Below are 14,045 nucleotides of genomic sequence, written 5' to 3'. Positions count from 1 at the left end.
GTTCAACTCTTTAGGTTCTCTGTGACAGTCCCCTGTTTGTGCATGAAAAAGAATATATGATGAATGTGCATAATTGCAGTGGAATTCTTTTAGGTTGATAAAAACAGTGTGAAGCATGTTTACTTCACGAAATTCAAGTATCATGTATATCGAATGGGGACTCCTTCTTTTTGTTTTTACTCCTTTTGTGTAAATATATCAGCTGATACATGCAGAAAGAGTATGGAATGCATTGCAGTTCAATATTATGTTGCTGAAAAGCTCTCCATCACTCTGGTTGTTCTCAATTGATCCCTGCAGCTCGCAACAAAGAGTTAACGCCCCCCCCAACCCCCCCCCCCCCCCCCCCCCCCCCCTCTCATCTATGTTCCAGAGGATGCCAGCCCATCAGCAGCCAGCATCCCCCTCGTCCAATAGCGTGGCTCGGAGGTGATGTCATGCTGCAAGCCTGGCAGTGGTGCTGATGCTGCCGAGCTCTGTGCACGATCGGCAGATCAAGAGAGGAGCTGTGACCGCGAGCATCACTCCGGAGGGGGTAAGTCTGCTCTCATACAGACAGACAGGGCAAATAACAGCCTTTCTGTTTTTTGCAGGTTTAACATTTGGACACACTCCTGCTCTCACAGTAAGAGGTTATCTCCCTCTATTGCAATGCTCGGGTGCATGATCTCAAAAAGAAAAGATTTGTTTTCACACACTTTTATCGGGTTCATAAATAATGTACTGAGTGCAGCTGCTCTGCTATTGATTGTTTAGTTTTATTTTTGCACCGAGGCTGCAGATGCACCAATGCATTAAGAAAACTATTACAAAAGGGACAAAAATAGGACTAGAACTAGATCACGTGGTATTGTTTCAAAGAAACGGGTAATATGCACAGGGACGTATCGAGACGGCACCCGTTTAAAATGTTGATGAAAGTCAAGGTTGTGGATTTATGATCAGATGCATAGCCTTGTGTATGTGCATTGGGTATTGTTGTCTTTAGCTGTAGGAAAAGTTACTGGGTGTTATATGAGGGGCTCAGTGTTGGCAGCTTAGCCCTCTGAGACCAGGGAAACACGAGAGGTTTAATCTGTGGTGCATGATGAAACGCTTACATTGAAGACTGCTGGAAAATATTACAACATTTCTAAATGTGAAAACAAAAGGGTGATGCATTCCTTTTTGAACGACTGAGAGTTAACTGTGTGGCACAGTGCTGCTGGGTATGTGGGTTGTTTTAAGGTTTGGGTGGCAGTGGTATCTGTGGTGGGGGTGGAGATAGGGGGGTGCTGCTGATTCAGGGTTTTGTCCAATTGCATGAAGACCCACAATTATGCACGAAAAGACAGACGGAAAAGTAGTCTTAACACCCACCAGTTGGTCGTGCTCTGCTACTGAACCTTGCACTGCAGGGGTGGTCAGCTCACTTAGCAGTGTTCGACTACACCAAAGTTTGGTCACAGCCAACTTTTGTAACAACTTCTTTTAAAAATTTCAACCTCTGACCTCTTTTAATCTTTTAATCGATTGCAAACAAAAACTTGAGGCTGATCTCACTGGAAGCCACGGATTTGCAGAGAGAAAGTAAATATCAGAGACATGATTGCCCCTGAGGACCAGTCTGGTTCTAAACTTAGACTGCAGCCTCTGGAGGGGGCTGTAGTGATAAGAATTTGGATGGGAATTGCAGGTCTTGCCACATGTGTCTACAGCTCCATAGAGCTGGCCAGGTCACAGACAGGGAATATGGAGTTACTCTGAAAAAACACACCTGTGTTCCCCCAGTAACCTACACCTATGTTTCCAGACAGATACCTCTACACCTCCCAGGGCCCTACCTGGGATAGAGGCGTACAGACCAGACGGGGTCTTTTCAAGTCCTGATGTGGTATTACCCATGATGCACTGCAGGGCAATGGAATTCAGTGGTTCTCTTATGGTTTAGAGGTGCAGCACCCCTTATAAATGCATAAGTGGTAATCCAGACCTGTCTATTCAAATTTAATCAATTTGCAACTCAGTCACGCTGTTACAATGCAGACCTTTCTGTATGAAGTGCCCTACATGAGGAGCAATCCTGTTTTTGTTTTATTTATTTCACTCACGCTCAAAAGTTTGAGCAACGAATTTGATCACGAATTGCATTTTTCTGACTGATCAAATAGCACAGCTAGTTTGGCAAATGCTGAAATGAATGAAAAATGTGAGAAAATTAAAAAAAAAAAGGGCAACACCTGTTACATTTCTTACTCAACGTGAAGCTCATTGCGGTTGAAGCACATTGCGGTTACCTCATCGGATTGGGCTGAGATCAGCAGGCTCAATCATACTTGAGGACACTAATGCTGGCGGTACTGACTTAATCGTTTCTGCGAGGAAATGAGGCCCTCCTACGGCCTGCCAGGAGCTGGGATGAGCGCACATTTGAGCACATTGGCAAACTGAAGGCGTTGGAACAGGGTGGGAGGAGAGCACAGCTGAGGATCTCTTCTCAGTTTTAAAATCCATCAATGGCAGGCTGATACCCAACGGGGAGCATTTTAATCATCTGGAATTAGGCACTCTCCATTCATTTTTATGCTGAGCTATTTGATGTTTTTTTTTTTACTCCTGTTTTGTTCTGGAGTGCTCATCCAGCTGTGTATTAAAATGCACACTACTATCAGAGAGGGTCATTTCTACACTGAGAGGAAATGAAGGCTTCCATTTCACAAGTTGTACCAGAATGTACTGTGTGCCACCCCCCAACCCCCCCCCCCCAACCCCAGCTCCCCCAATCTCTCTAGGCATCCGCAAGGCGTCTCTGATAACAAAGTCTAATCTCTTTAAAGAATTCCCGCCAACGAACACAACCTTAATCGGTTCTATCTCTTGCACTCTCGTGCCGTCACGACGGCACGTCGTGCCGGTTTTGATGAGACCGGTGTGCTCTGAGGTCGTGGCTACGTGGGCATTGCTAGGGAGAGATATGCCGGCGGAGGCTCTGGTTCGTTGTTGCGGTTCCCAGCCTCGGCAGTACGGTCCCCGCGTTCTATCCTCCGCGGTCGCCGCGGAGACACCACGCGGGTCGTCGCACACACGTTACTCCGCACACAGCACCCCCTCCATGTGGGTGTGGAGAATGCACACTGTTTGCGCTGGTATAATAGAAGGCGACCCTGTGTGGACGTGAGGACTAGGTATATGTGTGGATGTTAACGTGCGTGTGCGGGCGGTGTGTGAGACGGAGTGCTACCTGAATGTGTGTGGGTGAGTGTGTGTAGGAAGTGTAGATGGCGTGAGGACAGCTGTTTTTTGCGTGGGCTGAGGACAGAGTGTTCTGCGTGTGGGAATCAGAAATCATCTTCATTCACAGGGATTGTGAGCTTCCTCGATTCAGGCCCATTCATTTCCTTATTCTTTAAATCAGTCTTGACTGATTGGTTGAGGCCTTAGCTGTGATGTAACAGGCAGAATGAATCTGTAAATGCAGAATTTCTTTGTGTGATTAGATAAAGAAAGCCATATTTTTTGCAACTGTTGTTGCTATGTTATAACTGTGTTTGCATGAATCAGATATGAAAGTTGTGGGAGTGATATCTTATAATGTTACATTGTGACTTGAAATTCTGTATCAATCATTCTATGATCAATATATGTCTCTTGTTACATTTCTACCTGAAACATTCACAAACCTTCATGAACAACTACACATGCTTCATCGTTAAGTCCATGTTGCTCGAGTACCTCTGTTTTTGAATTAACGTTTATTTATTTGAATTTAAGCCATTTGAGTTTGGCACAACAGCTATTTATGGAGTGCTAACCTGCAGTGAGAGGCTAGGCTAATCTGTCAAGTGCCCCCTAATTCCATGTGCTAAAGGAAACTGTGACATTATCTAGTGAGCAATGGCTGCGTCACTCAGTGCCAGTACATCTTCATACCTCTTATGAGGTCACCGGTCACCTCAGCTGGGATCACAGCAACAGGATGCTTTTACTAGTGATTCTAGAGTGAGGCCTCACGAAAACTCAGGATAGGTGGAACCGTCATGAGTCATCAATGACTCACTGAGTCCAAACCAATCATAGTGGCCAGTCACTGAGAGCAAAGTTTTTTTTGATTGATTCAAGCGAGTCAGTGATTGAGATCACGTGGTAGCCCCACCCATTATGGGGTTATCATTCTCCCATCACTGGTTTTCAGCGCTTACTGGACATCACGGAGTGGTGCAACAAGCATGCATGAAAGGTGGAAGGAAACTGCAAGCTATCTAAGCTTGACCATCTACTAAGAGTGTCTAATAAGCAAAAAAAGTGATATGATAGTGGGAAGTTACTTTTGTCTTTTACACCCATGACTTTCAGTTGTTCATTAAACTGTGTGTGTCTGGGGATCACCGATGTGATGATCTTAAGCAAGATAACATGGCTGTTATAATTATGAATAGGTTACAGAATGTCTACAGTGTTGAAGAGGAAAAGAGGGCTTATCTGGGTTTCTAATGTTTCTCTTCCTGTTGTCTCTTTTTCTGCAGGATCAGCACTGTCAGATATTTTCTGAAGCTTCACTGGTGTAACACTTGAAACAAAGGACAGGACAAAATGACTCTTGCAGGTACTTTGAGAGGAGTTATTATTGTATATGATTATGTGAATGACTGCCTGTGTGTATGCTGTAGATTTGCATTGGTGTATGTGTGGGTGTGTGTGTGTGTGTGTGTGTGTGTGTGTGCGTGAATGTTTGTGTTTGTGTGTGTGCGTGTGTGTGTGTGTGCGTGAATGTTTGTGTTTGTGTGCGTGAATGTTTGTGTTTGTGTGCGTGTGTGTGTGTGTGTGAATGTTTGTGTTTGTGTGTGTGTGTGTGTGTGTGTGTGTGTGTGTGTGTGTGTGTGTGTGTGTGCGCGTGAATGTGTGTGTGTGTGTGTGTGTGTGGATGTTTGTGTGTGTGTGTGTGTGTGTGTGTGTGTGTGTCGTGCGCGTGAATGTTTGTGTGTAAGAGTTTATGGTGAGATAGATGTGCATACAGTAGTGCCACAGAGATTAGCTGCAGCTCCTCAGCTCAACAGCGCCCTCTGTGGTCTCCCACAGCATACAGAGAGAAAATGAGGGATCTCCCCCTGGTGTCCCTCTTCTGTGCCTGCCTGCTCCCTGAACCTCAAGAGAAACCCACAAACAAAGCAGAAGGTAAAAGCCTTTTACTGTTAAAGCATGACTGTTTTCATTCAAAAATTCCCATTGAGGAGGCGCCTAACTGTCATGATAATGACAAGGTAGCATGTGTGTTGTGTTTGCACCTCAAATGAATACGAATCTGGCACAGGTTAGGTTACTTTATTAGCTAAATGAGCGTGTTGCTTGCCATTGTCACTTTGCCAAGAACTGCTCAGAAACCATTTTCTCCAGACTCACAGGTTTTCCAATGACTAACAATGCCACATAACCTCTCCGGAAATGTAGTTGCGATTAGCGCGTGGCGTCCGGGGGAGGTCTGTGGGAAAATGCATCACCTTTACATTTTCTCACTTAGCCAGCACTCTTATTCACAGGTACAGGCTGCAAAACTACATCAAAACTACATCAAAGAAAGTACAAGTGGTACAGAAAATTACAGTCCACACCTGCGCATTTGCCAATCCATCCGACAGTGCTGTGATAACTTCCATCATGAACACAGAGCTGCAAGATAAATTTCAGCAGGTGTACGATACATACTGCATCTCATAGTAACACAGGAAAGCATAAGAGAATGAAAGATTTCAGCCATGATTAGGCAGGGGATTTCAGTTATGACTGAGTTATGATTTGGTGATTACGCGTCCTTGTGAGAGCAGACGTTCCCACTCATGTTGCTTCCTGCCACCCCCCCCCCCCCCCCCCCCCCATCCCTCCACCCGTTCCTCTCCTGCAGTCGCCGTGGACCTCAACTGGTGCAGGATGAAGGACATGGAGGTGATTGAGCTGAACAAGCGGGCGTCCGGGCAGGCCTTCGAGGTCATCCTCAGGCCGCCCTCCTTCGACGGCATGCCCGAGCTCCGAGCCTCCATGCCCCGCCGCAAGGACCCCTCCCTGGAGGACATCCAGAAGAAGCTTGAGGCGGCTGAGGAGAGGAGAAGGGTGAGCCATTCTGGGAGGAGGGAAAGAAAGGCCGGTGTGCTTTAGGAATGCTGCAAGATTGGGCATGCGTGGCTCCGATGCCAATTCAAAGTGAAACCGAAAGAGCTGCGCAGCGCGGTGACTTGCGCCCTCTGTTTTCGGAGTTTGCGCTTTTGCCTGCTGATAAGCTCCCAGGAACAATGGCCCCCCCAGTTTCAACTACCGCTTTAGAGATGGTGTGTGTTTCATCACCTCTAGACAAAGCGTTTACTCTGTCCCAGTGCTTCTCAGTCCTACTCCTGAAGCCCCCCTGTCCTGCATATCTATCTATCTATCCTTGCTAGATTAACATGCTCTTGATTAAATCAGGTGTGCTCAGCTAATCACAAGTGCCACTGATGAGTTCAGTCAGGTGGGTAGAGTAGGGCAAGATGGAAAATGTGCGGAGCAGGATTGAGAATCAGTGCTCTATCCTACTCTGTCACTGTCTAAACCCTCTTGTTAGATCAGTTCAATCCAGCCTCAGTAGTGGGGTGGCACAAACCGAAGCGGTTTGCAGTGCAGTGCAAAGTGTTACTATGACTACAAAGAAATACAGAATACAAACATATATACATGGCTAGAGATTTGCATAGATCATTTGAGAGAAGCATTTCAGAGAAGAAGAAATATTGATCAAAAAATCTACAAAAAATTTATGGTATTACAACTCCCTCTCCCTACTATTCTGTCTCAGTCTTCACTCAGTCTCTTTCTCTCCATGTCTCACATGTACCTCTCTCTCTCCTTGTTTTCTCTCTTGCTCACTCTGTGTCCCTCACACACACACACACACAAACACACACACAAACAGACTGCGTCGTGATCGCTCTCCACATGCATGCCTTTTTTTTCTAATTAGTCATCTTTAACGAGGCAATCTCACTTGTTGAAGCTCAAGGCCTGGTGACTGTCTCACCTTTAAACAGTCTGACTCTCATCAATGACATTCTCCTCAAACATTCAGTGTCAACAGCTCTGGTCTGCCTCAGATAGAAAAGAAGAGTGCTAGGGGAAAATTATAGCACACTGAAATATAAAGCAGCAGATATCAACATAAAACCTGGAAATGAATCATTCTGTTTTGCCCAAAGGCTGCTCCTTACTTATTAATTTAAGTCAGTAAGAGCAGCTCTGAATAACTAGGGTATTCAGTATAGAGGATTCAAGTGGAATGTGCCACTGTGTGTCTTGGTGAAGTGCGATGTTGGGTTTCCTAGCAACGCTGCCCTTGGATCCACACCAACGCTAAATGAGTTAGAGGAGAAAACAAAAGACTGACTGCTTTTGTAGTGACTCCCTGTTTCAAAATCTAGGAGCATTACAAATGACACATCTCAGTTGTTATTTAAAGTATGTTAAGTACTTGCAAGCGCACAAGCCTTTACCCTCGAACTCACCCCTTGGGAATCTGTGTCTCCCCCTAGATTCAGGAGGCTGAACTGCTGAAGCATCTGGCCGAGAAGAGGGAGCACGAACGCGAGGTCATTCAGAAAGCCATCGAGGAGAACAGCAACTTCATCAAGATGGCCAGGGAGAAGCTACAGCAGAAGCTCCAGGCCAACAAAGAGAACCGGGAGGCCCATCTGGCGGCCATGTTGGAACGCCTGCAGGAGAAGGTACCTTTTTTTTGTCATTGTCATTGCGTTACATCGAATGCATTTAGCAGACGCTCCTATCCAGAGCGACTTCCAGAACAATAGAACATAAGTGTATCCATTCAAGTTAAATGAACAACAATGTCAGACCAGGCTAACAACATTCTCAGACCATCTCAAACTTCAAATTCCCATAATTTTCCCCTCATTGTCCTCCTCTCTGTCTCTTAAGTCTCATCCCTTTCTTCCACTCCTCTCACAAAGTAGTCGTTCTAGTTTCATTTTGTGATGTTACCTGATGAAAAAGTAGTGCCCATGTCAATATAACAGAAAGTTTTGTTTCTTTTTTTTTGTCTTTCAGGACAAGCACGCACACGAGGTGAGGGAAACCTGAAAGGCGATGATGGTTGGCGGAAAGCGGAAAGTGGTGTTTGTTTTTGCTCACAAAGCAAAACCCCAAAGAGTCCCTTGAAAGGCTTGACGGAGTTGCGAAAATGTCAGACACTAGTGTGGTTACAGCAGCATGAGCTCACGGTAAACTGAACGTAGGACGTATTGAGGTGCCCAAGCAAGGTGAGCCAGAGTGAAAATGGCAGAGGTGGGCCTCCACATGATCTGTCTGCAACCTGCGTCACCACTCTGCCAATCAAGGGCTTTGAAGAAATGTTATGCTGTCTCCGTCCTTATGCAACAATGTGATTCTGCCCACCACTGATGGTGACCTCACTAGAACGGTCATAGGTCAAGATAAAAGAGAAACCTTTCAGAGGAATGAATGAATGTATTCTTCAGGTGGAAAGGGTACTCTTGCATCCATGCAGGTTCAGCCAATGAGCCCCGTAGCTTGCTTGTGCAATAACCCTGGAGCTCATTTCCCCCAGACTAAGTGCACAGTGTAGCTCTGATGCCCTCAGGCAAAACCCCTAGACTTCAGCTCCATGCCTCTGATCCTGTGTACATTTCAGAGGAATAAATTATACCATCTTCCTTTAGGTGTCAGCTTTTGTGTGTGGACTCTTGTGTAGCTCAGGTATAGAGGACAAAGTACAAGGAAGTCCCACCTGCTGCTTATATCTGCCTATAACATGTTAATATTACGTTTTGTGTTGGCATAGATGGTAACATGTTAACCCAACCACAGCTGGAAACATTTCTGTTCTCAGGGTCAATTCAGATCTCTGTGTTGTAATGGATGTGTGTGGTGTTGCGACTTTGTGGCACTGTATGTGTGTGTATGTGTCTGAAAGGCCCAGGTTTGGTTAACAGGTATTCTCATGTTAAACTTGATTTGTATACACAACTGAAACCGAATAGGGAGGTAAGCCTTGAGGGGTGCATTTAGCAGCAAATGGGAGCAGCTTACTTGGAACTGAACATCTGTTTAAAAGCTTCCTCCATATTAGGTCTTTATCAATCAAACAAAAAGTCAGTCAATCAAACAAACAACCAACCAAGCAATCAATCGAGATCACCGCAAAGCATTCGTCAGAGCAGATCCTCATAAAGCTGTTTTGCATTTGAAGCTGTTACATGTACCTCTCCCGTTCCTAGCAACCAAAAAAAAAAAAAAGCCACAGTGTTGGAAACTCCTTTGTATTTCCTCCCTCTGACGATTGATTCGTCTTTGTTCCAGGTTCCATGAAGCCCTTTTGGAAAGACAATGAACGCCGGAACTTTTCAGAGATGACTTACCAAAGGACTGACTATATAGCTCTGCTTGTTTGTCGGACAAAAATAAAGAAGACGACAACGACGACAATAACACATTATAGTGGAGAGAGAACTCGCCAGAGACAGGCTATTCCTAAGAGTCACCACTGATATGTGGACTGACAGGAAAAATGTGTGGAAACAAACACTACCTATTTTGTACGGTCTGTGAAAAAGGAGACCTCTCTGTGTATTACTCAAGTGCCAACGGTGCCAACGGTGTGACCCCATGCGTCTTCAGGAACCACAACGGAGGAAGGCGAGCGCTACTTTCAGTGCGTGTCTGTGTGTGTGTGTGTGTGTGTGCGTGTGTGTGTGCGTGTGTGTGTGTGTGTGTGTGTGTGTGTGTGTGTGTGTGTGTGTGTGTGTGGCTGCGTATGTGTGCTCTTCAGGAGTGGATTTATTGCCATTGTGTGTTTCAGCTCAGAAAATGCACTTGATGTTGATTTTTGATGACTTGTTTTAATTTTTTTTTTTTTTTTTTTTTGAAGTGAGAATCAATCAAAGCCATTGTAAATGTCCATGTTTATGAGTCGAGAGTGGCCTGAGTGTACCTGATATGTCTGTACAGAAATTGTACTATATTTTAAATGCCAGCTGAATAAAAAAAAAGAGTGCTCTATGATTTTGACTGATTTGAAGACCGATATGCAAACGAGTCTTGTCCGCCCTTGATCGCTGCATTTCCTCTCAGCAAGACAAGAGAATGCGTGCTGACGTGTGCAAAACTGGTGTTCATCTCAGTTTTGTTGTAGCGACATGGTCATTTTGGCTGCTTCAAGCCCCAGAGTCTGGCTTCAAAATACTTGTATTTCTTCTTATAAACCACAGCCACACTGTTGGCCTTAGTGAGGTGTGGCATGAACAGCTTTCTGCTGTTTCTCTTGGTCTGTGGTCTGGGCATGCTAGGGTTAGTGGTTGGAGAGCTGTGGTTCAGCTTTCAGGTTGCTGCAGATGCTATTCCAAGTATCAAGAGTGTCCCCTACGATCATGACTGAAAGCCAGTTTGTATCAATAACTGTAGTATTCATGCATCACTATGGGAAGCCTGTCAGCTAAATTCATTTTTTAATTTATTTATTTATATTTATATATATATATTTAAATAAGTCTCCTTTTAGATGTTATATTTGACACAATTTATTTTCATTCAAAATTTAAAATTGTATTTTGTTCAGTTTTTTTTTCAGGTGTTAGATATAATTAAATTATTGTGCAGTTTACTTAAAATAAGTCATTTACTGTATTAATTACTACATTGGATATATATTATACAATTTTATTGACTATTTTTGGCTTTCAAAAAATCTTGGTTTAGTGTCTTCATAAGGATCATTCACAGTCAATTCACAGCTCCATTTATAATGCAGTTTATTGATCATTTAACACAGAGTTCGAACAAACATTTTAAATAAAGGGTATAAATAAGAAATTAAATAGATTCATAAATTAACATAATAAAAAATCATTTGGTAATATACTTCAGACTGAATAAACAAATAAATTATGAATCATCATAGCCATCAAGAACTGCTACCTATAATAAAATGCAATACCACAGATTTTGTATATAACAAATTGATAGCTCAGCTCAGCGTACTTCACATTGACAGACCTATCTCTACTGTTGCTGAATTTATAAGGATCCTGATTTGCTGTCTTGAACATTCTTAAAGCGGAACATCTACATCTAGCATGGCAAAGTAGAACATGCCAGAACCTCCTGTTACCAAAGGGATTCTCCTAAGCAGAGGACCAAAGGATACACAAGAGCTGAACATCTGGTCATAATATAGAATATCTGTGGCAAAACACTAAATGGAAGCAGTCCTCATGGGAGATCCAGGCTAATCTTGCCGCATTATGCTGGGGTAGATACACGTGCAGCCGACCGGGATCGTCTTGGTCTCCAGCCTGAAGACGTAGTTGCCGGACTTCAGGTCCACCCTCCTCAGAACCAGAATCTGGTGGTAGATGGGTCTGGACTCCAAATCCATGACCTCCACGCCCTTAGAATTGAGGCAACCGGTCAACTTGCACTTAGCCTCAGCGATGCTGGAGGGGAACAGGTTTTCGTTGGTGGTGAAACTGTAGTGAGAGAGAGAGAGAGAGAGAGAGAGAGAGAGACAGGGGAGGGGTGTGGAGCAAGATGGGAATGGAGGGTGAGAGAGGGGTAGAGAGAGACTAAGTCTTACTTCCTGTAGTCATGGTCATATGTAAATATATGTTTAATTCAGACAGAAGACAGAAGTAATCTATTGTTGATGGGTTATTTGTGGCAAACAACCATGAGCAGATCCTGTTTGCAGTGCAGATAAAGAGTCGATTGGCATGCTGCTTTGAATGAGCATTTGAAATGCATATCTCATGTACAGTGATATGAATTTACTTTTGTCATCAATTTTCAAATCTGCAAGGATTTGATCAAAGCGATATTTTAAATCTGAAACAATTCCAAGAGCAACTGGTCACCTGGCTAGGTGACACAGCTGTAATCTGTTCGTGTGGTCATCAAAAGACAAATGATAGGCCATTTTTGCGGAAAGTAAAATCATATCCCTGTTGATGATACGACGGAGGAGTCAATGTCTCGAGGTGCTATAAACCAAGTTATCAAACAATGTCCCTCTGCCACCTATATTTCAGAGCCACCAGCCCTACATTACATTACATGAAATTACATTACATTCATTTAGCAGATGTTCTTATCCAGCACAATAGAATCGTGTAAAAGTAGAAAGGTGTATCCAAGTGTAGCCCTGAGCATGAGAGCTTGAGATCTCCCTTCCCCCCACTATCAGCCTGAGATGGAAGAGCTTCTCACTTGTATGTCCATGGGGACAGAGAGTAGTCCTGTATGGGACGCAGAGGGACGGAAGGGGTCATCATGCTGGGGTCCAAGAGCAATTTCACTATGTTCTCTTCGGACTCCGCCTCAGTCCCCTTGTGAGACTGGCCCTTCCCTCGTTTGCTCACTGAAGCTCCTTCAGCCCCTATCAGGAGGGCCAGAGCCGCCAGGGCACAAAAGACCTGAAGAACAAAGCGGTTGTTACAACAAAAAAAGGTACAACTTGTCTCTACCGTCATCGTTTATTTCCTTAGAAGATGTTCATACCAGTGATTTACGAAGCCTACATTTTACACAGTTTATCCTTCAGCTGGACTTTTATGAAAGCTGTTTCGGATAAGAACCTTTCTCAAGGGTGCAATAGCAGTGCCCCATCTGAGTCTTTTAACCATTATCTCATACCCGCTATAATAATGCATTCATAATTACGCATTTACACTCTGAGTTACAAGTACTATGTACCGTCAATGTTAAAGCGAATGTGAAACAAAAGTTTGCACGTTGCAGCCACCTACACAGATGTCACTACTGACCCCAAACAAAACTCTTAACCTTTACATAATTACACAAGGTAAAGCTCACATTGAGTTTATTTATTTACATTTAAACTTAAACTTACTTTCCTACTGACTCATTTAAATATTGTGAATTTGCATTTTATCACTCACTTGTTAAATGTCAAAGTTAAAGCTGCATAATCTCTTACTATCAGAATTACCCAGACACTTTACCATCACCTATATATTAAGTAATCCCTTAGTAGCTGCCCGAATCCAAACTGACATAGGTTACGTTCTCACGTGACAAATTTATACAGTTAGATATTTGCCGGAACAATTCAGGTTAAGCATTTCGCACAAAAGTACAACAGCAGGGGCCAATGAGGCATTTGATCCTCATTGGGTTACAAGTCACTTTCCTAAGTAGGCCAAAGACTGAGCAAAGTGGTCCCAAGGATGAGCGAGAAATACTGCTATGAGCGTGCATGCAGTCCATGCCAACTTTGCCATCCAAGGTGGCAGTATTAGCATCCATTTAGAGATGACCTTATAATCATCACTGCTCTTTGAATAACTGTCCCCTGGATAGCCAATAACAAACTGAAAATCAAAAGGGAGTATGTCTTCTTGGATTTACAAACATACAAACGCATGCAAAGTCTACACGCCCCACGAGGCATGTTTGCAAACGCTTGATAAATCCAACCGCTTTAGTCTTCTTTTCTACAAGAATACTCCTATATGTTCATTTTCAAAAATGCACAAACATATGGAAATATAACACTTAGTACAAGAGACCATGCTCAGAAGGAAACAGTGTGTGCTACTTCCCCTTTGCATCACAAAAAACCTTTGCTTTCTGTAGGTCTGAACTTCACAGGCTTGGCCTGACCTAGTTAAGGTGACAAGGCCCCATCTGAGTGGCTTGTTGTTTGAAGAAGGACGCCAGCTGGTACTCACCAAAGTCAGAGCGCTGTGTGTGAATGCCATTCTGCTGTAGCCTCCCTTCGGTTTAAGGTTGCTGTTGGTCTGTGGTTTCGCACTGTCTCTGCTGAAGATTTCTGCAGATTTATATAGAGATCGACGGCCTGCGGGCAGAGTAAGCATTTCCTCAGTGAGCGTACGTCCCTATGATGACGTGGTAAACCAGCCAGTCCACTTACCAAAAAACTTCAGAGGAAAGCGGGGGTAGCAAATCTTTGTCATCCCTCCGAGTCTGGGGCGCTCGTTGCCGTGCCAATCGGAAAGTGCACCCCAAAACGTGCCCTCTCCGGTGGTCGAAAAAAACGT

General features: G+C 44.0%; 2 protein-coding genes across 3 annotated transcripts; one reads left to right on the top strand and one right to left on the bottom strand.

Moving 5' to 3' along the window:
* Positions 1-473: 473 nt before the first annotated feature.
* On the top strand, positions 474-9,719 carry stmn4l (stathmin-like 4, like). Of its 2 annotated transcripts, XM_036542341.1 has the most exons (7): positions 474-535; positions 4,503-4,582; positions 5,056-5,151; positions 5,876-6,081; positions 7,527-7,718; positions 8,059-8,076; positions 9,331-9,719. In XM_036542341.1, the coding sequence occupies exons 2-7, from the start codon at positions 4,570-4,572 to the stop codon at positions 9,337-9,339; spliced, it is 534 nt and encodes a 177-aa protein (XP_036398234.1). In that variant the 5' UTR covers positions 474-535; positions 4,503-4,569; the 3' UTR covers positions 9,340-9,719. The 2 variants fall into 2 exon arrangements, with proteins under 2 accessions (XP_036398234.1, XP_036398233.1); XM_036542340.1 differs by lacking the exon at positions 9,331-9,719 and having other exon boundaries at positions 8,059-8,091.
* Positions 9,720-11,254: 1,535 nt separating this feature from the next.
* On the bottom strand, positions 11,255-13,784 carry il17a/f1 (interleukin 17a/f1). Its single transcript, XM_036543114.1, has 3 exons — positions 13,716-13,784; positions 12,232-12,437; positions 11,255-11,495 (listed from the first exon to the last, which is right to left on the bottom strand). The coding sequence occupies exons 1-3, from the start codon at positions 13,743-13,745 to the stop codon at positions 11,255-11,257; spliced, it is 477 nt and encodes a 158-aa protein (XP_036399007.1). The 5' UTR covers positions 13,746-13,784.
* Between the last annotated feature and the right edge of the window lie 261 nt (positions 13,785-14,045).

This window comes from Megalops cyprinoides, chromosome 12 (assembly GCF_013368585.1).
Source record: "Megalops cyprinoides isolate fMegCyp1 chromosome 12, fMegCyp1.pri, whole genome shotgun sequence".
Classification (NCBI taxonomy): domain Eukaryota; kingdom Metazoa; phylum Chordata; class Actinopteri; order Elopiformes; family Megalopidae; genus Megalops; species Megalops cyprinoides.
This window is presented reverse-complemented; position numbering and strand designations above follow the sequence as displayed.

Coding starts and splice junctions, on each gene's coding strand:
- stmn4l (XM_036542340.1), top strand. Junction 6,082..7,526: donor CGGCTGAGGAGAGGAGAAGG/GTGAGCCATTCT, acceptor GTCTCCCCCTAG/ATTCAGGAGGCTGAACTGCT. Junction 7,719..8,058: donor TGGAACGCCTGCAGGAGAAG/GTACCTTTTTTT, acceptor TTTGTCTTTCAG/GACAAGCACGCACACGAGGT.
- il17a/f1 (XM_036543114.1), bottom strand. CDS start 13,745: ATGGCATTCACACACAGCGCTCTGACTTTG. Junction 12,438..13,715: donor CACACAGCGCTCTGACTTTG/GTGAGTACCAGC, acceptor TTTGTTCTTCAG/GTCTTTTGTGCCCTGGCGGC. Junction 11,496..12,231: donor CTGTCCCCATGGACATACAA/GTGAGAAGCTCT, acceptor CTCTCACTACAG/TTTCACCACCAACGAAAACC.